General features: G+C 39.5%; 3 protein-coding genes across 18 annotated transcripts in view; all 3 read right to left on the minus strand.

The window, feature by feature from the left end:
- Positions 1-3,023, minus strand: part of scrib (scribble planar cell polarity protein) — a 68,744-nt gene extending 65,721 nt beyond the window's left edge. For 3 of the 9 annotated variants that reach the window (XM_042399043.1, XM_042399042.1, XM_042399047.1), the window contains exon 1: positions 1,873-3,012. In XM_042399043.1, the coding sequence (XP_042254977.1) occupies positions 1,873-2,031 (159 nt within the window). In that variant the 5' untranslated portion in view covers positions 2,032-3,012. Of the gene's footprint in view, positions 1-1,872 lie in introns of all 9 variants that reach the window. The other 6 variants (XM_042399050.1, XM_042399041.1, XM_042399044.1 and 3 more) reach the window with 6 other exon arrangements.
- Positions 3,024-4,243: 1,220 nt separating this feature from the next.
- Positions 4,244-13,349, minus strand: puf60b (poly-U binding splicing factor b). 7 transcript variants are annotated; one of them, XM_042399059.1, is made up of 12 exons: positions 13,243-13,349; positions 12,626-12,721; positions 12,300-12,395; positions 11,149-11,238; positions 10,586-10,636; positions 9,298-9,459; positions 8,893-8,985; positions 7,367-7,580; positions 7,054-7,286; positions 6,269-6,401; positions 5,272-5,519; positions 4,244-5,169 (listed from the first exon to the last, which is right to left on the minus strand). In XM_042399059.1, the coding sequence occupies exons 3-12, from the start codon at positions 12,375-12,377 to the stop codon at positions 4,870-4,872; spliced, it is 1,602 nt and encodes a 533-aa protein (XP_042254993.1). In that variant the 5' UTR covers positions 12,378-12,395; positions 12,626-12,721; positions 13,243-13,349; the 3' UTR covers positions 4,244-4,869. The 7 variants fall into 7 exon arrangements, with proteins under 7 accessions (XP_042254993.1, XP_042254996.1, XP_042254994.1 ...); XM_042399062.1 differs by lacking the exon at positions 12,626-12,721 and having other exon boundaries at positions 6,287-6,401; positions 7,096-7,286; positions 13,243-13,343; XM_042399060.1 differs by lacking the exon at positions 12,626-12,721 and having other exon boundaries at positions 7,096-7,286; positions 13,243-13,343.
- Positions 13,350-15,038: 1,689 nt separating this feature from the next.
- nrbp2b (nuclear receptor binding protein 2b) overlaps positions 15,039-23,840 on the minus strand; it is a 39,659-nt gene continuing 30,857 nt past the window's right edge. The window contains exons 3-18 of one of the 2 annotated variants that reach the window (XM_042399806.1): positions 23,315-23,416; positions 23,124-23,213; positions 22,638-22,678; positions 22,442-22,536; positions 22,242-22,265; positions 22,060-22,140; positions 21,310-21,365; positions 21,093-21,188; positions 20,666-20,798; positions 20,078-20,180; positions 19,925-19,975; positions 19,677-19,812; positions 19,319-19,372; positions 18,859-18,922; positions 18,114-18,169; positions 15,039-17,988 (exon numbers count right to left, since the gene is read on the minus strand). In XM_042399806.1, coding sequence (XP_042255740.1) covers positions 17,902-17,988; positions 18,114-18,169; positions 18,859-18,922; positions 19,319-19,372; positions 19,677-19,812; positions 19,925-19,975; positions 20,078-20,180; positions 20,666-20,798; positions 21,093-21,188; positions 21,310-21,365; positions 22,060-22,140; positions 22,242-22,265; positions 22,442-22,536; positions 22,638-22,678; positions 23,124-23,213; positions 23,315-23,416 — 1,269 coding nt within the window. In that variant the 3' untranslated portion in view covers positions 15,039-17,901. The remainder of the gene's footprint in view (positions 17,989-18,113; positions 18,170-18,858; positions 18,923-19,318; positions 19,373-19,676; positions 19,813-19,924; positions 19,976-20,077; positions 20,181-20,665; positions 20,799-21,092; positions 21,189-21,309; positions 21,366-22,059; positions 22,141-22,241; positions 22,266-22,441; positions 22,537-22,637; positions 22,679-23,123; positions 23,214-23,314; positions 23,417-23,840) is intronic. The other variant, XM_042399807.1, reaches the window with a different exon arrangement.

The raw sequence follows: 23,840 nt of genomic DNA on the forward strand, positions 1-23,840 counted from the left end.
TCATACAGTCAGTGCCCTTGTTCCCAACCCTGTATGGGCAGTGACCTCGCACGCTGCTCCCCTCACTGAAGCCCCGCTGACTCTCAGGACCAGAGAGGGCCCATATGCTTTGTGTCTGCACGCTACACATTCACCGCAACCACACGAGACATTCTGTCACCACGTATTTATGTCTCCTGGTTGAGGCCAGCACCACACAGGGAGGCTGTGTCGGTTAGCTGTCTGCGCCAGAGCATTTGAGTGCATCCGTCAATCAGTATTTCAGGGGCCGTGCACCAGGTACACTGCGGATATGTGACAGGTATGAGCTAAGTGGAGAACACGCACTGTCTGCAGGTAAGCATCGCCACCGCCTCGGTCTTTGCGCAGTGAAAAGTCCCTCTTCCATTAACAACAATTAAGACAAGCTAAAAATATTCAACAACTAGTGTGTGTGCATGTATGTTGTTTTGAGTTTCTCTCTGTTCGTCTGTGCTAAATCAAGCAAGTCCATATCCCCTGAGCAGCGATGCACAAGGTCATTTTTTATCAAACGAATACAGGAAGGACTGACCTAAAAAAAATATGTGTGATAAAAATATTATACAAGTAAAAGCAAAAAAATTGTTCTAAAACACAAAGCTAGTCTGGTTGACTCTAGCGTGTCAGGATTTTGTTAGCTCAGGGTTTGGAGGTTTTTTTGTACTCTGACTATGCGCCTCATTTCCCAACATGCTGAAAATGAAGAGTCAAAAGTGATTACTGCAATATGTGTATCCACTGCCAAAACAAAAAAGCTCTATTGTTTATGATTCCCAGAAGGTAACATGCTGCGCTGTGCCAACACCTCAGCATCTGTTGACCTTGACTTGTTAACAATCTTCATTAGTGAATGTGCCACTTGTCCCTTTCACCACTAAAGCTAAAGCCATGAATTGTGAGACTGTCACAGTCTTCTACTGACTAGTGCATTCATACAAATGCCCTGCTCCATCAAAATCACAGCCAGTAGTTTGTCCTCAGGAAGAACAATGCCTTGAACTGAATAAAAACAGCCAGAAAGTCGAGCAAGCAAGTGTTTTGTTCCAGAGCTCTGTAGAGCCAGAGGGAAAACAGACCAACAACAGTCCTGCACCCCTTAAAAATAAACTCTTTGGCCACGCAAAGAGAACTTTTGTCATATTTCAAATAGTGGGAGTGTGGGTGGGGACAGCTTTGCAACTCATTCCACGCATGCCTTCCCACACTGCATCCAATCCAACTGGCCACTGATGCTATTACTACAGACAATATGGTGCGTGCCAGCTGTTTTGATCTGGGTTATACCCTCTTATCATGCAGCACATCCACCCTGCAGCAGGACAACACTCAGCACTCCTCTTAACAAAAAAAAACATCCTATCACACTGGTCCACTTCCCCCCGCACTTAATTCTTCTATTCAAACTAACTAAAGGCTGTTGGAAAGCCATGTCAATAAAATATACTGCCCTAAAAAGAACTGAATGAGCTGCATTAACTAGTTGTGGCGTTTTTTTAAACGTCATAACTCAAGTTTGGAGCTGATTTTGACATTGTGAGACCCTGCTGAAATACTGTTACACATACATGTGCGTGCAAGACAAAACAAAAGTATTCTAAAATGACAGGTTGAAACAAGAGATACTATTTGAGTAGGTGATATAATGCACGCTATTTGACTGCTTATGTCACCTGGCAGTGACCTTTTGCTTCTCAAACATCTGAATAAAACAACCAAATGTGTAGTGATGCAGGATGAACTCGACAGTTTAGACCAGAAAGCAGTAGGCTGTCATCATCCGCACATAACCCATATTTAGCCATTTCTGTCAGGAGAATAATAAACACAGAGGAGACACAGCTCTGTGCATACCTTGGGTAGTTCTTTGAGTTGGTTGGCATCGAGGAGAAGCTCCTCCAGGCTGCGACTGTAGCGGAATATCTCATCAGGGACTGTCTGCAAGTTGCAATGCCGCTTGTCCACCGACTCGACGTGGCGGTTGCAGCGCCACAGGGGGATACACTTCAGCATGTCCGGCCGCCGTGGGGGATTTGGTTGCCGGTGCTACTGAAATCTCCGCATCGGAGGGTGAAGCAGGGGGAGGTGGGAGTATATTTTGTGGGAGTGGGCTCACTCAATGTCAAAACACGACCGTGTTCCCACGACGATCCCGAACAGGAGGCCGAAATCCACTTAGAGACACAAAAATAATCCCTTCGATCAGTCAGCGATATTCCTAGTTTCAGTTCGGCTGTGTTCAAGGATTTGTCAGACTCGTCGTAGCGTCTTCCACCCCGGAATTAAAATTAGCATAAACAAAACTGTGAACTCCCACTCGGCTGAACTGTTTCCTCACTTCTTGCACTCACTTCTTCACGCAAACGGAATAACAAACGTTAGCTTGTTTTGCTACCGCCACCACCATCCCCTCTGTGTCAGACCCAAGCTCTGCCGTGGCTAGCTGGAAAGAAAAAAATCACACAGCCAGCGACCCAGCTATGCAGAAGCGTAAAGTGAAGTGTCCTCGTCATGAGTAGCCACAGCTAATACAAACACTTGACTGGTGTTATAGATAAATAGCTACCACAACATAGCTAGCATGTCCCCCGGAGCGAGTCAACAGATTAACCCGGGTATGGCTGCGCTGGGATGTACTCGTCCTCACCGGCTGTGTTGTTAGCAAGCTAGCTACCAACGGCTAGTAGCTGACTGAACGCCTTTGTGCCAAACTGCCGTTAGCCAATACTAATACCGCAAACGGCTACGGAAAACACCTTCTCAACCGGCCGGTTGTGTCTGGTAGCAACATACCAAAAGACGTCAAAGAAACTGCCCAGTGACTGCTCTTTTATTGCGACGTAGATGAAATGCCAGCAGCGAGGGTAGGAGCTTCAGCAACAGCCGCGCTTCCCTCCCCTTGTTGAGCTCGAGCCAGGCCGGTTTGGCGTGTGGGGGGCTGGGCTCGGTTTGAGCTGAAGCACCGCCGCTTTGCGCCTCTCTGTTGCAAAGGCCACACACGTTACTATACGGCTCCACCTAGCGGAAAACAGGTAGCTTCAACCAGCCTTCTCACATCTCATACTAAAAAATGTCATTATGACTTAAAATATACCATAAAGTTTCACCTCCTTGCCCATATTTTGCATTATTAAGACATTTCAAACTCTACACTACTACACAGCTTTTTTCTGCATCACTCAAAACATCACTAGGATTTTTCTAGGCTATATGTGGAATACATGTAGAGATATCTGTGCATAACTGGCTGCACCACATTGGAAAAGGGCTCTATGATAATGTGCATATAAGCAACCTTTAAAAATGGTTTTGGTAGTGTTTCAAGTGTCCTTTAGCACTGACATGAACAGTTAACTCAGTCACTGTGGAGAAACCCTGTAACACTAAAATACCTACTGTACCTACATATTATACATATTTATTTTAGTTTAAAATACAAAATGTGCAATATACCTGTATACAGACATTCCTTGTGTATACTATACTAGTTAAATTCCTTGTATGTGTAAGTATACTTGGCCAATAAAGATGATTCTGATGAACAAAACCACAGATGCAGACTAAGATCTGATGCAAGGGACCTCAATAATTATTTTCAGGGTTCCCACACCTTCTTAAACATAAAATTCAAGGAGTTTTCAAGGATTTTCCAGGCCCAATTCCCTCAAATTCAAGGACCCAACACAGCATAGTCTGAGACACGGATCAAGGTTAATTACTGTTGCAACACAAGTTTTTATGAGAACTGGCAGGCTTTACAGGAACTCAAACTATATGGTCTCTTGCCTTTTCTAACACAGCACAGCAAAACAATATTCTATTCTTGCACAAAATATATAAATTCAACCACTTTCAATGACCCATGTCTATTTGTCCCTTCAAGCCTTGATCCCCCCCCTTAAACTTTCATGGATTTAAAGGATCCGTGGGAATCCAGTATTTTACTGATCAATGATTGAGGAGGCCTGTTCCTCCTCAAGCTGATATCCAATAATAGATAAAGCATCCACTCCCTTCACTTAGTATGTTTGGCTGCAAGTCATCAATGACGCAAACTTAAATTACTGCAGAATTGCAGGGCTAAAAAAAAAATAAAATAAATAATTGTCAGTACTGAGCAATCTCTGCTTTGTATTGTGCAAGATAAACAATGTCTATTGCACAATAATGACTCATTGTGACAAATGAACTTTTTCAAACACATTTCAATATCAAGTCAAACATGTTTAGTATTTATGGCTATTTTAATGTAGGTGTTTACAATGTGATCACCTCCTGTACAAACATGACCAAAGCAGTAGCATTAAAAAAAAAAAAAAAAAAAGTTAAAGGTCAAACTTCTTTAAAATAGTTTTTTTTACTCAGCAATCAAATACTATTTTCTACATTCAGATTCTAGAAATATGTTTACAGATTCTTCATTCATAAAAAAAAAAAAAAAAACTTTCTTCACACTTTTTGTGGACAAACAATAACCTTTAATCGTAGAAAGAAAAAGTGTTTACATGTCCCGGCAAGTCCATGAGAGGGGAAAAGAAAAAAAAAAAAAAAAAAGAGGAGCTAAAGCAGGAAACCTAAATGTTCAGGATAGGATTACAAAAATTTGAAACTTGCACAAAAAAAAGGAGTCTCCACAGATCACAAAGCAAAAATCTGACACGGAAATATTTTTAATGAATCCCCAAATGGGGCATTTTAACATTAATATGAACAGCAATTTAAAAAAAAAGAAAATAAACATAATTACAAGTTTCAGAGGCCCGCATTTCTAGCTGCAGTGACTGTGGCTGAAATGAGTTTGGGCGACAGGTACTGGGATGGGTGCTGTGCTGGTGAACCATTTCAGACGCTTTATGCAGAGAGGTCACTGCTGTTGAAACGGTCTTGGTCATACACCTCTGCAACAACTTTGCGACCTCCGAACCAGCGGTCGTTGAGGGCCTGAATTGCTTTGTTCATCTCTGAGGCCATGGAAAACTCTACAAAGATCTTGACAATGATATCTGCGTCTTCCTCTTCTCCTTGCTTTTCCTGGTAAATGATGACTCTGTTGACGGAGCCGAACTTGCCGCACTCTTCCGTCACCTCGCCTTCCAGGTCGTCGTCAATGTCCTCTGGTCCGACCATATTTCGAAGGACCATTACGGTGGACTGGAGAGGACCAAGAATTCAATGAGTACAAATGATTTTGATACTAAAAAGGCAATCACTTTTCTAAAATCACAGCTTACAAAATGTTTAATCTTATCTCACCTCTGATTTTCGTAGCAGTTTCTGCATCACCATGTGTCTGGCGCTGCTGCCTGAAATGCTCATGTGCTCTTGGTCACTCAACATCTCCTGTCCTGTACCATCCTGAAGCATCTCCTCTTTCTCCTCTTTCTTCTCTAGTTGGCTAGAGCCTCCAGCTTGATTGGACAGGACTGGTGGTGACGCAAGCACAGGGTTCACGAGACCAACCTGGGGAAGCACTGGTATGGGAGGACGCACTGGTGTCACACCTTTAGAGGGGGGGAGGAGGAAGGTAGACACGCAGTAAGTAAAGAAACACAGTAAACAAAGAAACATCTCACATTAAATATTGATTAATCAAACGTTTGCTATCACAGTCAGCTAGGACAAACGTATCCTACAAGATTATAAGCATCTGAATGTCCTTTACAACTAAAATTATTAAGATAAAGTCAAACATCCTGAAACACACCGACAAGATAAATGCAATACATACAAATTGGATTCTTTGTTTTTTTGCAGTTTAGTATCACAAAGTTCACCTTTTGCCTTCAGAGTTCCAAACAGTTTAAAAATACATCAAAGGCTTCTTTAAATATAATTTCCTCATGTTTGAAGTACCTAAAATTAGTAGGAGCTTTGAGTCCAAGTCACATTCCTATTCCTAATTCCAAGAAGCTAAACTCGCATGGCATGATGCCTAGATTTTCATGGCATTTTAATAACATTTGGTGAGCAGATGGGACAAGAATTATACATTATTTCAGTAGTCCATCTTATGTGAGGATTCTGACCGACTCAGCCTTTGATTAAAATTAAGCAAACAAAGTACCCAAATTGTCAGCAGTTTATAGACCTTTAAAAACAGCAAGTTAAAAATTTATAGACTCAATTCATAAAATTAAATTCAACTGGTCTGGTACACAGCTTTACACCCAAGTTGTATGTTTGAAACAGTACTACATGCATCAATAAGATTTACTGAACTCGTTTACTTTTAATGAAAATGAGCACTCACTCATGTTTTGGTACACACCTGTGATGACCCCGGGTGCCTGGGCAGCCATAACAGCCTGAGGTATTCCCATTTGCTGACCGAGAAGCTGGGGCGCAGCTAACGCCCCCAGGACTGATGCCCCGGCTACAGCCTCCTTAAGAGAGGGGGGCCGAAGACATTAGGTAAGGGAAACACACAGAACACAGCACAAGGCAGCACAGTCAACGATCACACAGCATGGCACAGCGTGAGCTCAACCTTGCCTCTTTTGAGGAGAATCAAGGTCACAAACATTATCTCAGTACAGATTTACTAACAAATTCAATAACTAGTCTTAGCAAGTCATAAATGTACAGCATTTAAGTGTTTATAAGTGTAATAATTAAACATTCTGTAAGGAACACAATTGTCTGGTTAATCATAGCGACTGTTCACACTGAAAAATATCATATTTGTGCTTACTAAGAGAAGACTCTTAGCTTGCACACCCAATCAGTGAATGGGAGGAGCTTTGCTTCCTTATATTACTAAACAATGTCGATCAAATGAAATTAAATCTTACATTGTGTGTCTTCCATCATCTATTTCTTGTATATAATAGATTCTGTTTGTGTTTTGAACACATTAAGCTGAGTAAAATTGTTCTGAAATGTCTAAGAATTTTAAATTGACACTGTGTCTGGGCAACTAAAGTTTACATGTGATGTGTAAAAAAAACTGGCCTTCTCCCAGTCACCTCAATAAAAATTCTACGCCCATATTATCTGTGCTCGTGTCAATTCTAGCTAGATCTGGGTTATATTTACCTGGAAGGCCATTAAATCCCTTTGGAAGGGATTCATACTTGCCTGGGCCGTTATCTTAGCGGTGGCTGCCGCTGCGGCCACAGCTGCTGCAGGCGGCAGACCACCAGGGGTCGTGGGGGTCAGTAGGGGCATAGGCGGAGTCACTGCTTTGCCAACCCGTAGGTACTGACCCCCCAGGTCAAAGAGGTTCATAGAAGACACAGCATCCAGGGCTGACTGTGGCTTTTCATACTCTGTAAGTGAAAAAATAGTAGTTAGCAGCAGAGCGATGACAACACAAGAGCGCCGAGCGAATGAGGTCCCTCCAGCTCACCGATGAAGCCAAAGCCTCTGTGTCGTCCTGTGGTGGGATCCCTGGCTAACGTACAAGACTTGATCCTTCCGAAGGCCTCAAACACACTTTTGATGTCATCATCTGACAGGTCAGGGTGGACGGATGCCACGTAGATCCGGTTAAAAGCGCGCGCCTCCTCTGCCAGCTGGTCAATGATGGGTTGCGCCTGACCGATGTTACTTGGCCGCCCAACCTATAGCACAGATCATACCAGCAGGGCTACTGAACAAGTGGTTCATTATACAAACCGAGAACGCACTCTAAATCCTTGCCGCGCATCCGCTGGTTATGCTTAGGTACATGTCCATGACTATACTATTTAAACCTTATAATATACAGTAGCAGTCAAAAGTTTGGACACACCTTCCCATTCAAGAGAATGGGAAGATGTGTCCAAACTTTTGACTAGTACTGTATATCTTTCTACCCATCTCATCCAGGCCACCTGGTACCAAATACACTAGCACTTAAAATTCCATCCTTTCAAAGCGGAGAGGGGTATAAAAAAGGTAAATAAATAAATAATTAGCAAAAAAGTAAAGCTTTGAGATAAAACATGACTTGAGCACTGAACTGTGGACAATGGTCCAAGTTTGCTCTAAATCATTTGCACGTTCCAGTGACTGCTCATTTAAAAAAAATACCACAAATTCAAAACCAGTCTCGCTATCAAACAAACAGGGTCTGCTGAGCGGACCACTTAACATAAATCTGATAACTGTAAGAAGATTTAAATTCATGATAAGTTTCTTTACATGAGTGGAAAATACAACTTTCCTTTTTCTGTAGTACCAAATATCACTTAATTCTGGATGCAAATACAAAATTGATTTTACTGTGACACTATGAAACAAGGGTCAACAATCATTTTAAAACACTGGATTCTTGTATAGTGTGACTAGAGGACCGAAAGGGGAACGCAATGTCTCAGCGGCTTCGCACTCTAACAACTTCCTCTGTTTTTCAAAAGAACTAAGCTTCCTATATGACACGACAATCTTACAAAGGGTACTGGGATCTGTACTACAGATGGGGCGGCCAAGCAACACCAACCAGGCGCAGCCCATCATCAGCGCACCATGGAAACAGAGCGACGCCACGCGCCACTGGGCGTAGTACTGGAACTGGTCACTAAAACAGCCTTGACAATATCATGGATGCATAACACACAAGACAGACAATACACTAAACATACACACACAACACACGCACCTGGAAATCAACAGACACAGACAAGCAAAGAGAGAGAGAAATTAGTGTGTCTTTACATACTGTCAGACACTGAGATAACACATTTGAGCAATTTCATGAGTCATTCAAGTAACAACCAAGCAGTTAATTAAAAACTGACTCTGTATTCCAAATACCAGGAAGGAATCCAAATCCCTGTCTCACAGACTACACAAAAAAGACATCGTTAATGGAAAAGGAGATATTAGGGTTGTTCCAATTTGTCCTAGTGTCGCTAAGGCCTCGAGAGACGCCCGTGTCTCCGGACAACTCACCTTAATGTTTCGCCCCCCCAACATGACTGAGTTCATCTGCTCCAGAGCCAGCTGAGCAGCCTCTGGCACATCATACTCCACAAAGGCAAACCCCTGCACGGTAAGAGAGAAAGCAAGAAAAACAGAACATTTACAAATGTTCTTTGTAGTTCTGGGCAGTTTAATCAAAAAGGAACTAGAGAATTTATACAGTTTTTTGAAAAGATTATTATAATAGATTTTTGGCATTTTTGCTTTTATTGATAGCGGAGAGGCAGACAGGAAACAAGGGGGAGAAGAGAGAGAGAGATGGGGATGACATGCAACAAATGTCCCTGGCTGGAATCAAACCAGGGACATTGTGGTTATATGCAGTAACCATTCGGCTACCGGAGCAGAGTTCATACAATTTTTAGAGACACTAACCTTGTGTTTCATTGTTACAGAATCCCAAGACATATCAATGCTCTTGATTGGGCCGAAGGGGGCAAAGGCCTGTCTGATGGTGTCCTCACCAAGCTCATAGTATATGGAACCCACATACACCCGACACATGATGGCTAGAGCACGTTGCCGCTGAGCTGCCACCTACCAACCGGGGAAAACAACACATGATAAGCATTAGAGAGTAAAAGAAAGGAAGACAAAAATACAAACACACACACTAATAATATATGTGTATTTTCTACTGTGCTTGCTTTCCCCAGAAATAGTCAGAGGCCAATTCAAAGTTAAGGGGTCTGGAGATAATAGGGTAATAATGGGATACAGTAATCAAAGGACATAACTTTGTGAAAGAAATACTAACACATATAAGACTTATAAAATATTTATGTCACCACTTGTAATTACTATATGGCCTCTATTCTGTTACTATTGAACAGACATATGGAGGAAAACACACTGAAGTGATTGACATGCACAGCCCTCACAAATATTTGGCTTCAGTAACTGACCTGTAGTCCAGGGATGCAAGTAAGGTAACAAAAGTAATCGTGGAGTTCAAACGAAATCCAAACAAAGTCTTGATGAAAGCATTTCACTTTCTTCTCAAGTCTAAGGGGAGGGATGGTTTAACCACTGAAAGTTGCTGTGTTTTATGGATGTCTTTAAGTCACTCTGCTTCTTTTAATTTTATTCTATCACCAACAAAATATAACAAGTGCCTAATTCATGACGTAATGGGGAAATTACTTGTTCATTGACAGAAAAAAAAAATTGACTTTAAGATGGACACAAAGATCCCTGTTCCAGCAGTTCTCTCATTTTAGTCCATTAAAGGGATTGCTGTCCCTCTTTCGTCCCATGCCAAGGGCTTTGTTTTTAAAATCAAGCAAATGCATATTTTTCAAAGAGATTTGACTTTTCTCACATTTATAAACCCTTAATAAAGTCCTTTAAAACACCCCTATAACAGCCAGAGAGCTTTGGCTATCTTCTTGTTTAAAAAAAAAATACTAATGCAAATTATCCCACTGCGATTCATTTAAGCAAAAAGCCAAGTGCCTCAAAAAATTAACAGTCATTCTTCTCACAAGGATTTCAGACATGGTCGCATATACACTAGCTGTAGAAAAGCAATTTTTCTTACAAAATATGCATTCTTTGATTAGATAAAATGGCAGGGATTGTTGCCAAAGCAACCAATACAAGAAGGGTAACAGTCCTTTTCCATTGGGAATGCGCACAGAAAAAAATTTAATAATCTATTGACCGATTGTAAAGGTGAGAGAGGATCTCCAAAGCCCATTGTCACTGCTGCCATCTGAAAGACAGTAAAGATGAAAAAAGTGCTGAAAAGTAGGTTAGATATCCCTTAGCTTTGTTTTTCAAAAAGGTCATTGCTTTGCTAGATAGACAAAAGTGGTTAGGCTAACACTGTATTCAGACCCTCCCTCTAAACAATATACAGTTTGGGGAGTTGCCTCCCCTGTCTAAATTACAAATCACCACAAAGCAATTAACATAAACAAGTCCCCTTCTAAAATGCAAAGCATTTAACATTATAACCAAAGGCTTCATGATGATCTTCTCCATCTGAAAAAGAGCAGAGGCAAAAGCAAGGGCACATGGTCTACGCATGTGGTCTTTTTCACAGCATGGTGGTGAAGGGAGTAAGATTTCCAAAAAAAAACTTTATCAAAACCGACTTCTGAAACAAGAAAATTACTAACGTATGAAAAGATATTCTGTCTAGAATCAAGACTTCAACGCCGACACGTGCATTACAAACTTTTTCTTTTGGCGGATTAACAAAAAAAAAGTATCACATCTCACCTGCAGGTTGGTGAGCTGTTGTTGCTGATGGGCAATGGTCTGCTTCACCAACACACTCTTAATGCTTTGTTCCATGGCATACTTCTTTGCCTGGAAAAAGCAGAAAAGTAATTACATTTAAATTCCTCATATGAACGTATACTTGTTATAGCATTATTACTAAGACTACTGCAAACAAGAAAGGTTACTCAGAAATCAGATATTCAGGAAACTGGAAAAATGTGTATACATGCACTGTAGTAATCTGGTTACTGTAAATCCATGAATACACACAGCAGGTCAATATTTTGGAAGATTTCTAGAGGCTATGCCGCTGTTTACTCTGCCAAGAGTATTTGTCATGCACACGCTCACATGTAAAAAGTTAATTAGAATCTTACTTACACATGTACATGGCCAAGAAATTGTCTTTCTCCAGGAGAAATCATGTTTCTCTAATCCCTTACCCCAATTATGGAAGACAAGTTTCTCATATACATGATATTTAAGAATTTGGTCACTGCAGAAAACCAACCGTAACCTGATTACTTAAAGTCCCCCTCCACTCAAAAATGTGTTTTCTTCCTACAGTTGAATGTTTGGGCTGCACTGTGCAGAATGATGTACGTGCAGAGTTTAATGCTAAAAAGGCTGTTTTCACATTCAGCTACTGAAAGTGGAAAGTTCCTCTGTGCTCACTGAAAATCTAATTTTAGGGAGTTGGCCTCCGAGCACAATTCGTGACATCACAAATAGTTTGGAAGCCAATCCTGGTCCAATATTCAGCTTACACAAGTGTGATGTGGAAACTTGAAGCCTCCAGTGCACAAACACTGAAAATGGACTTAACAGTGAAGTAGGAGACATCTTGTGTCCAACAGTTAAACTTTTTGGAATAAGAGATATTTGCATATTTATAGATTCTGGGATTTTTAATGAAGGAGAATGAGAAAATGTAAGGATTTTAAAAGGATTTTAACAAAATAATTTAACTTTTTTTGTGGAGAACCATGCCAGAAACAAATCATTATTCAGAGAAAACATGTCTTGAGGGGATTTTTAAGTGGATGTAAACACATTAATTTTAACATGAATTCCTCATATGCACTCTAGTTATAACATTTTTACTAAGGACATATTTTGGCAGATACTGCATGTCAGAGGTTTCCTACCCTCTGAAGTGCCTCCTGCTGCTCTGGGGTGAGTGGCGGCAGGCCAAGCTTGGAGCCTGTGCCCTGTCCATTCTCCATCGTCAGAGCTTCAGCTCCCTGCAATTCAGAAACAGCAATTTATACAAGAAATAATGTGAAACGAGAGTCTGGAGCATACACACCGTCCTCTTATGTAGCCAAAACTATAATATTACCCTGTAAGAAAATTCCTGAATTGCAAAAAGAAGTCAAGTCACCTCACAAAGGATGTGTTATTATTAAATATGCTAGTAAATACAGCACATATACCCGGATTTACACCAGGTGGGACCGGACGAGCTCCTTACCTACGCAACCCTCTAATCGCTGGGTCCACCAGACTGAGGCAGGAAAGCCCCCAAGGGGAAGATGACTGACGGGAAGCTTTAACAATTCAACAAATTCTAGGGAAAATAAAAAATGCCTTCAGACTAGCAATAAGAGACACAGGCAGCTAGCAGTATTTTTACATTGCAGCCTACAAATAGCCAGCCCGTCTTCCCCCTTATTTCAGTCAGCTAACGTGATGCACATGAATGCTAACACACTGCAGCTCGGTAAAGTAGCAATAACGGGCTAAGACTTAAGCTTAGCCGAATGGTTGTTCGGCTAAAGTCGACGTGGATAAACACTACGACTTATCTTTGTTACATTTCAATGACCCCAAGTGCATAATTACAACAAAAAGCACAAAAATGATTAGCGGGGCCTGGTTTCTATTTAGCTTCGATATTAGCTAATGTTAGGCATTCATTACTATGGCGCCAGAAGCAAGCTGTTTTTAACCCCGGTGATAGATATATATTCACAATTTACCGGACATTTAATACAGCTAAACGCTACTAGACATCGCACGTTATTTACGCAACGACCACTGCAGCTAAATAAAGTCTTAACGTGTCTATTTGTCAAGAAATTTAATTACCGCAGTCTCCGTAACCGCCATGAAGCACACCTTCTTGAAGAGGCCCACACACCATAAATATCGCGAGATTCTCCCGTTTTCAATGAAAGGTATCGCGATAGATCAACCCTCGCGATGGAGAGTTTTGAATGCAACGGAAATAAAAGAGTCTATGACCTGATTGGGAATTTCAATTATGCTGACTGTGTTTTCCTCAAGTGCAAATGTTCTGGTCTTTTATTTATGGTGACTTGAATTGGAAAAAGGAATGAGGAATATCTGGCAAATGGTTTTAATAAAATTAAAGGTCTCATTTTAAATTTTACATAGAGCAAGTACATTCAGTGAAGGTTTAAACTGAATATTAATTATTCTTGTGATTTCTGTGGTCTAGACAAATAAAAAAATATTTCGATTGTATGTAATCCAAAATATTTTTGGATTGATATGCAAAACTTTCTATCTAAATGGTCCATGCTTTATGGTAGTGATATTTTAATGTATTTTGAAAATAACTCAAAGAACAAGAATGTTACCTTTTTAATCCAACTATTTATAATTTTTTGGCAGATTCCATATACTTAAAAAGAAATGGACCAACAGAAAACCAAACTTTACCTTATTTCTTCTTGATATTGAGCTCTATTACAATCCTCCAGTCCAGCTGCAAAATAAAAAAGCAACAAAGACCCAAACAGTTTTAATCTGTATCCCTTTATTTATTTATTTTTCCTCTTCCTGTGTATTATTTTGTTTTTACTGAATGTTGCACAATCCCCTTACCATTTTTTAAAAGTATTTTATTATGTCATAATTGAATTCTCTGGCACTTTCCTCTTTTTGTTCTTCATACTTGTTTATATGTTACTGTTTTTTGAATTTGACTGTTTTCAATAAAGTCGAGAAAATGCCTGTGTTTTTTGGCACCCCATAGATAACAGGAAGGGTCACAAATGTTGATATCTATTACCAAATGTTGGTGAGACCACATGATATTTAGGTAGAATTAACTGTGTAGATTTGCTCACAGAATTTGGCACCAACCAATATCACTGATAATTAGTTTCAGCTACACTTACGCCTAGTGCAAAAAAAATTTATGGGATCCATTACATAATATAAAATGTCAATCTTGTGATTATTTTATAATCTTCTCAGATTTGGTTTTATGCTCCATAACAGACTGAATCAAATTTGTTTTTTTGAAAGTAAATTTAAAACATTTGTTTTTGAGACTTCATTCAGCCCCTCGTTATTCTGTTAGTAGCCTAAACACTTCAAATCTCTCAATTTACACTTTAAAAAGTTCCTGTCAGTTGCACACTTATTACTAACTTATATGAAATGTGTTATCATTTGATAACATTAAGTTTACTGGATGATTTGTCTTATTATAATAATTTATAATGATTTGTAGATAGATTTAGGTATCAGAGAAATGTGTCTAATTTCCTTTGCTCTAATTTAAAATAGCAAGACCTACATGTTCCTATTACTAACTTTATTTAATTTGTCAACAGTTAATAAACAGCAGCTGTGATATTGTAACTATATGACCTGCAGGACAGATGTGAGATTTCGAGAGCAATTGTGTGAATTTTTGTACACAGATGAAAAGTTTTTTTCTATTATAATAATTTGCGTTTCCAAAAACTTGCTAAATAAAAAGTTACAGCAAACTTTTCTCTTAAAAATGTAATTAATTTATAGAAAAATTGTTAATGTGAACATCACAAATATACTTTATATTCATTGTACGACAGGGAACGCTGCATAATCCACATTAATACATAAATCCTAATAATTTCAGACATAACCAACATGTCACATATTGTTTATTGTCATGTATTTAATTGCAGTAGCTACAATATTTAACAAAGGTTTAAGTAGAACACATCCAAAGGCAAGTTTCATTCAACAGATTCACAAGAAAAAGTCATTTGACATAAAATAAGACTGATATGGATGTTTGTTTGTTTTTTTTTTGTCATGTTCGTACAGTCTAAACATTCATTTTCTTGGTCAGGTCCCTCCTGGAACTGACCTGTGACTGACAAAGGCAAAATGCAAAGTTTTGAATGGTTGCAGGCTTTTAAGACATGCAGCTTAGATCAAATGAGAGCAAGAGTGGCACTGCTTTGCACTGAAAGTTTGTCCAAAGTAAACCCCTTTAATAGCCACAAACAAATATGTACACCACAGCCTATAGTAGGTGAATGTCTGGGAAAATTCAGGGCTCCCGTCTTCAGAGACACACTGATAATAAGAAGGCTTGATGCAGAGTATATAGTAAGTAATTACTGTAAGCAATGACTGTACAGCAGCGTAACTGTTATGAAACCACGACCTTGCAGACCGGGGAAACAAATGAAGCCTAGCTAAGTGATTCTGACAAACAAGAGTATACTGCTGAAGATCGATCAGACAATTCACAATTGTTTTTAAACGTCTAGTTTTGTTAAGAAAAAAAAAATCCACCCAAATATTAAGTCTTTTCCGCTGCCAAGATTGGCTTCTCGAAGAGAAAATCTGCCAGAGCTGAAGGGATACACACTATTTTTGCGTTTGTGTGGGCTGCAATGCAATCGCTTCCAAAGGTCACTCTGATATTGTCTGAAATAAAAGTAGAGTAGATGTGGTTTCTGAGAAATAAATATGTTTAAAGCAAAATGTTCCACTCTTCTGTCAGAGATTATGTTTTTAGTATCTGCAGCCCCATAGAAATCGACATGGAAAATTGAATGCCATTGAAATTTAATGACTACAGAATTTACAAAAATAATAAAACTATAAATATTCAAAAGTTTTGGGTACATTCCATCAGGCTTAGAAATCCTACTGGCCAAAAATGAAAACGTTGTAATGAAATGAAAGTCAAATCTCTCATCGCCAGTTGAATTGTGGCTCTCAGAAGTGAACAGGTGCATACCTCTGGAAAAGATAACCTGCTCACTAAGGAGGAAGATATCATTTTTATCTATAAAATATGGCAACTTTTTATCATCTACATGGAGAATCTCCCATCTCACATGATTGAATGATCATCTCTCTATTTTCACCACCGCCTATTTGTGGTTAAAGCTAACCTATCTCTATTGTTTTACTTACTCTCAGTAGCTAAAATTTTATTTTAATTGTTACATCTTAATCTATTTTTGTCATCTGTTAATTTCATTGTGAGACGTCTGTAATGTATAATGTGTGGTTGTGTGGTTTATGTACTATTTGAAAAAACTAAATAGAATACTCCAAAAAGAATTGAGGGGTAGATTATTCCTTTAAAACACTTCTAGACACATTTACAAAATTTCGGTGTTAGAAAATATCCTCAGATGGTTTGGGAAATACAGCAAAAGGAAATATAGCGGTAATATTTATTGACAATATGGCAAGTCTTAAGATTACATCACCATCACCTTTTCTCCAATTTATATAAGGTCTACAATTTTAAATCACAAGCTTCCCGCGATGTTTTCCAATTTTGTAGATGAGCCGCGGCTGTTCCCAAATTAATATTGGCAACAGCAGAGACCATTATCACCCGATCCAGAGGCTGCAGCTCTTAATGGAGCCGCCATTAACTGGTGTCAAGCTGAAGTTGGTCTTCACATTCACACAGGCTGACTTTGCTAATTATAAGACATGGGAACTGTATCCTACTCCGAATCAATGCATCTGGTTTTAGTGCTGTAAAAAGTCAGCCTGAATGGGATTTATTCCAATTTGCTAAGTTGGGTTTGATGCTGTTTCATTAGAAGTTTTTTTTTGTCCAAAGTACATTGCCATATGAGGCACTTTTGCAAGTCTTTGGCTTTCAGAACACTTTTGCAGGGAAAACCCTTTAAGAGCACTACAGGCTAAAACAGAGGCATCATCTCATTGCTTGTCACTACATTTAGGCGTAGCATGTTTAATTCGGGGAGAAGACGCCTTTAACCCAAGAGTGCAGTGTTACTTTGCAGGTCATAAAAATAAAGCAAAAAAAAAAAAAAAAACAGGCTTGTGCAATGCTTCAATGATTCACAGTTAAACAGAAATAAATAAGTTAACTGAACGAGTATAAACAGCGCATGTTGGACGGAATCTTAAATTCCTTAAACTGTAATAAACTGAATGTTCTGGCTAGTAAAGGAGGGAGTTTTTTAGTAAGTGACTGTATCTTTGTTTACATATCAAAGTTAATATTCACTGATCAAAGTGGACACTGGAGTGCAAACGAGGCTTATGAGCAATAAAACGTCCTTCTGAAAAACATAGCTGCTGCATTTGTAAGTTAAACAAATCCGTTCTGAAGAGTGGCATTATGGAAAACCTTAGTTGTCAAAGATAGCTTAAGGCATGATAGCCCTTTTTGGCAGGGAGTTTGTCAATCTTCCACTGCTTTGTGGGATTGCTGAACACAGCCATGATGTCTCTGGTCCTCCAACCAGAGGTGCCTTCAGTTCCTTTTTCATTGCTGGCGTTTCCTCCATCTCTCTGGGATGATTTACTGGCTGTCAAGGCCCAGCGTCCTCCTGTATTTGTCCCCCTTTTATCCCCAGCTGGGTCAGCTCCCTCTACTCCCTCTGCTCCCTCCGTTCCCGGCTGTGTGATCCTGCCTGTTGCCCTCTCCCTTTCTCGATCTGTGTGGTCAACGCCCCTGGCCCCTCAGTCAGGGCCAGCCGCTGTCATGATCCCTCCTCACTGTGTGCTCCCAGAGACGAGCGCTCGGACCCGGTGTCGACTGATGGCGTCCTCCAAAAACCCCGCAACCTTCTCACTGTCCTCCTACGCAGCACACAGGACATGACAAACATAAGACTGTTTGGTCAAAACTAATTCTTCAGACTGGATAAAATGCTGATACTATGTCATAAATCCTTCTTTTGTTTAAAAATGCTAAATTTATTTACCTCATTTATGAAGGCATAGTGAACAAGTTCACTGGCAAGGTCTTTGGAGGTGTCAGCTGAAAGTTACACATAAAATATTTCAGTTTTATTTCAAAATCTGCAATAAAAATGAACCCATAGAGTACGGCTCTTTTTAAAGGATAAATATGGTGTTTTTTTTCTATTTTTCATTGCCAACAAATTCCATGAAAAATCCCAAAACAACAATGAATTGATCCGACTGACAAGTATCGTCTGTGTAGCCAAAGCCTGTATGTTTTATTTCTCTATGTCCTAGACCTCTATTATTGTCCAAAAACTGTTAAAAACACATAAATGAGTCATGCTCTTTCACTGAGCGACAAATACAATTAACATGGACACTGCAGTTTATTTTGAGTTCATTCCACATTCACTGTCCAGCTGCCGTAAAAATCAATCCACAGCTTAAAATAGTCCCAACCAATTTACTTCTATTGCTAAAATGACACTAAAAACTACAAGGCCCAGCTGCTTTATTAAAATACAAGCCTTTAAAAATCAGAAAATATATAATTTGTCCTGTTTTTAAAGGTTTACGTCTTTAGCAGGAACCACTGAGCTTGGTGCTGAGAGCTACAGACAGGCTGTGGGAGTCAGAAGGTATTGAAAGACAGACTGACGCTTTAATGATTTTGGTCATTTCATGGGATTGTTGACAATAACAAAAACATAGAATAACACCACCACCACCTTTTCCTTTAAGGTACAGTTGGGGTCAACTTACTTGGAAGGATGTCACAGCTAAGCTGCCGATGAAGTTTATCATCCATCTTCAGAAATAAAGACAGCTAGGGAGAGATGAAAAGGTCCAATTTAAATCAATCATGTTTTTTAACCACTATAACTGACTTAAACCTCTAAATTAAATTTTGCACTCCACTGGTGCAGAACTGTTAGACCTAATCATCATATTCACTCAAAATATTATAATAAAATAAATAAAAAAGCAACAATTTCAATTGTCACAGATACTGAAATGGGTAAAGTAACCCATTCCTAACCATCTGAGGGCAGCACTTTTAAAAACAGGCTTAAAAACCTTTTTGCTCAGGAAGGCTTTTTCATCTTAACTCGTTATTTGTATTAAATTATAGTTTATGTTTTTAACACTGTAGCAGCTGAGATTCTCTGTGAATGAAAAGTGCAGCACAAATTGAATGAGTTATTATTATTATGTGACTCACATGGGTTTTGGTTCCTTCTTCATTTGACTCCAAATTACAGTGCATCTGAATAACCTACGATACAAACAGACAAAATGTTTTTAGGTCCTGTTACATGTTGTATGACATGCAAAACAACTCAAAGGGCAATGCAACAAGATTCTTGCATAGAAAAATGTGCGATCAACACTTTAGTAACATCCGCTGCCATGATACATTTAATGTGGGTGAAATAATTTATGTTAAATACCTATAAGCATTGTTTTCTTTATGTGTGTTAGTGGCTTATAGCTGATAAGAAGACAGTGTACACGTGTTTGCTGTGTAGGCAGCAACATTGATGATCTAATATAGGTGTGGTAACGTCTGAAAGGCTAACCTTCCTCGTCTCCGTCTCCTGGGGTTCAGGAGTTGGCGTCTTGACTGTCTCAACCTGCTCCTGAGACAAGGAGAGGGCGCGAGGGACGGGGTGAGGCCGAGATGAGGCAAAGTTCATCAAGGGGTAAATCCCATTCCTAATGGAGTGAAAAAAAAATAGAGACAAAAATATTAAAGCAGTGTACACAGCTGTTTTGAAAATGTTTTTTTTTCTGCACAAATTACAAAATAACTCATAATTCCACTTACTTTACATCCTCCAGAAACTTGTCAAGTTCCAAAGGGGACACATGGGAATATCTGTGGGATGCCAAGAGATACAAAAAGAGCACAGTGAGCACTGTGCTCGACATGTCTTGTGATATTCATAAGTAGCCAAAGATACACAGTGGTTGATTTTACTTTAGCTGAACTCCTTGTCTGTCTTCATGTTTAATCTCTGCCATGACAGCATTTGGGTCAAAGGACTTGGTTTTCTCCTCTACACAGTTCTCTGGAAGTAAGTCTGTGGATGCAAAACAAGTTTGGATATTAATAAATTGACAAGAGCTTATCATTTATTAGTGAACCGCAGCCTTTGTCCAATATCTACCAGAAAAAATAATCTGCTATTTATTGGATGCTGTTTGACGGAGTAAACTTTTTCAAAATTTAATCAGAATTACAACTCATTTTTCTTTAAAAAAAAAAAAAAAACGCCCTTTTCAAACTTTAAATGACTCAACAATATGTAAACCTAAAAAACATATCACATGAGTATCTCACATCCAGTGTAACTTACACTGGACACTCAACAGCATAATTAATTAATAAGAAACAATTTTGCATGAAACTGTAACAGACTTTTGATTCAGTTTTAAAATCTGCCTTGCAAAAGTTTGACAGTCTTTGCAGACCTGCTGCATGTAGGAACTCTGTAACTACCATGAGGAATGTCACAAGAAGTGATTTTCACGCGCTACGCTCAGCGTGTGGAGGTGAGAAACTCACACTGGTTGTTGATGAGGCAGTGGGCGGCCAGCAGTTTGAGGGAGTGGACCTCGAAAAGGACTCGGTGGAACAGAAGGTCATGAGCGGTAGGACGGTGCTTGGCTTCGTGACGCAAACAAGACTGGGTGAACTCCTGCAGAAAGCAACGGGACGCCGAGGTCTGAGTCCAACACGTAACCACATGACTGTACTGTATGACCCCAGGTTACTGAGCATCACTCTGTGTTCTAGATTTGATTCTTGGCATGTGTTACTGAAACATACACTTTGAAACTGTACAAAGTCACTGTATGTGGTCTCAGATAAACCTAGAAGCAGGACGGTGTGTGTAGGCGAGTGTTAATAGAGTAGTGTGGGACTGTTTGTCTTTTTCCTCATGTTTCCTTGGTTGCAATGATGGTATATTTAGGACATTTTTGAGACTCACTCTCATGAGAGGGTCTTCCAGAGATTGACCTGCATTGACGATGGCCTCCTTGGACACAGCAGTATCTCCATTGGCCTGGATCTCCAGTACTGCCATCTAGGGGTACAAATAATCTGTTAACACACACACACACACACACATACACACGCACACACCCATACATACATACATACATACACAGAGAGAGATGGGTATTTTACGGATCTGTTTCTCTCACCTCTAGAGCACAGATGCCAAAGGAGAAAATGTCTATGGAATAATCATCTTCGCCAGCTAGAAACGGAAAAGGAGAAGCACAGAAGAGGGAGGTGAGGGGGGGTTGACATACAGGCATCTTTAAGGAAAAGCTTACCCCAAAATGAAAATATAGTTTGTATCTTAACCACTGCATTTTACAGGATCATGAAGCACAGAGTGAGTTAGTATTTGTAAGTGAGGTTTAGCTTTATTACAAAGACACAAGTGACCAATCTGTCTTTTTACTGCTCCAAAAAGCAACACAAAATATAATTAAATGTCTCCAAATAACTTGTGTGGAATAATGCAAATGTTTTGTGGCTAATCGATTGCACTGTGGCTCCACTGATTCCAGCATTTATCTCATTATCTCCAACACTTACAGTCCACAGGTCACAAACTTCCCACAGCTTTCAAGTGGAGGACTTCGCTGTCGGCAGTGAGCTTTGCAAAACATTTGGATTTTGCAACTGTGCGCAAAAATAATGGACATCTGATGCTGATTTTGGAGCTTAAAACAGATGATCGTGTTACTAGAGATACTAACTTACTGTGTGTTTGATCATTTTATCAACTTCAATAGATTTTAGAGTCACACAAGGCTGAGAGGTAATGACTGAATTTTCACTTTAGGGCAAATCATTCAGTTAAGAATGAAAAAAAAAAAGATAGATTTTAGAAATTAAGATGATAAAAAAGTTATGAACAACCTCTGTGCACAAACACTTACCACCATATTCTGGAGCAAAAAAATGAAGATTCCTCTGCTCATCGCGATGTTGCCTCCCTTTACCACTGGCATCTGGGAACACTGGTAAGAAGAGACACATAGAGAATAATAAATAGTTCAAATCAAAAAAATTGATAGACACCAGTGAAAACATATCTACAACAAAATTATCTATTTCTTACCATTAACAAATAGCCGATGCCACACTGTGGAAAGAAAATTAAGCATAATTGAGATATTTTTTTTTTGTTTTGATAAACTGCAGAGATTAATTTAGTAAATCCAGCAATCCACAGTCTGTCACACACAGTTACAGTATGGGTAGCCATACTGACATAGATATATGTCTGTAGTAACATAGAAAGCCCTGCAGGAAGCAGACCTGAGCCGATCTTGATGAGGCCGTTGTGCTGAATGAAGATGGTGTCGCACGTCAGGTTGCCATGGATTATTGGTGGGTCACAAGAGTGCAGATAACTGCCAGTAAAACATAAAACATCGCAGTTTTATTTTAATCTTATGTGTGAGTCTCAAGACATCTCTCATGTTAAAATCCTGGGGAAGAAATCAGTCAGTACCTGAGGGCAGAGAGAATCTGGGTGCACCACCTCTTCCAGGCCTAAAATGTAGTGTAACAGAGCAACGTGAATCCTTTTGAAGATACTAATTTGCTCCACAGAGGGCAACTTGGCATGGTAACCTGTTGAACTACACTCAAATACACAGTTTTCCTGTTATTCTCAGTAATATAGTTGTATAATGAAAGCCACATGCAACACTGTTTCTCTGCAAGTCTTTTCAATTCAGCAAAAGCACACAAAGAAGATGAAGAAGAAGAAGAAGAAAAGGGTGATAGATAAATTGCATGCTAGTTTCAAACCCACAACATCCCGAGGATAAGATATATGTCTGAGCACACTGAGCCACAAGGGTGCCCTGTTACATAATCTCTAATCCTGTTGGAAATATGGATCTGAATAGTGATTGGACTGCAGTACCGTGTGCCACCACCAAGGGACAGACTCATGACACATTCATACGTGACCAAGAGTAAAAACACTGACCTTCACATTCATAGTCTTGTGGTTCTTCTTGGTTTTCTTCAGAAACTGCTTGAGACTGCCCGATGACATGTATTCTGTGATGAATATAACCTGGTGGAGGGATTTTCTGTTAATTTACAAAATGAAAAAAAAAAAAAAGAGAGAGTGGAGCGAGGGAAAGAAAGACCAGAGAGGATAAAAAAAAATCTTACACGAGCATGAGTCTCCTTCATGTCCAGCCAGTATTTGTGGAACTTGACAATGTTGGGGTGTTCAACCTGCATCAGGTTCTCAAACATCTCCTTGATCTTATCCTAGAAAACATCGGAGGTGTTTCACATCTTCACATTACTTCATTGACAAAGTAAGGTCCTTTATCCCTCAGGCCTTTAGCAATAGAGCTAAAACTCGTTGTTTAATTGATAAATTTATTGACAGAAAATTAATCAGCAATTCTTAGACTTGTGTCATAAATATCTGAATACCTTAAAGATGTTTGACTCTAAATTGGACAAAACAAGCAATTTGAATATGTCAACTTGGGATCTGGGAACTTTTGACTGGAGTGCTCTTGTAGCCTGGAGGTTAAAGTGTCAAACATGAACCGCAGCATCCCTGATCCTCTCTCTACTGTCAGCTTTCTACTTAAGTCCCCAAAGAATATTTATAAAAAATACTTTTGGCTGCTAACAAGAAAGCCACTAGATGGAAATATGAGCAGGCAAACCCTCCAACAAA

Source organism: Thunnus maccoyii, chromosome 21, assembly GCF_910596095.1.
Source record: "Thunnus maccoyii chromosome 21, fThuMac1.1, whole genome shotgun sequence".
In the NCBI taxonomy this organism is placed as follows: Eukaryota; Metazoa; Chordata; class Actinopteri; order Scombriformes; family Scombridae; genus Thunnus; species Thunnus maccoyii.

Coding starts and splice junctions, on each gene's coding strand:
- puf60b (XM_042399057.1), bottom strand. CDS start 13,263: ATGGCGGTTACGGAGACTGCG. Junction 9,460..10,585: donor CTCTCTCACCTTTACAATCG/GTCAATAGATTA, acceptor CCCGGTTGGTAG/GTGGCAGCTCAGCGGCAACG. Junction 6,402..7,053: donor GGGATTTAATGGCCTTCCAG/GTAAATATAACC, acceptor CCCTCTCTTAAG/GAGGCTGTAGCCGGGGCATC.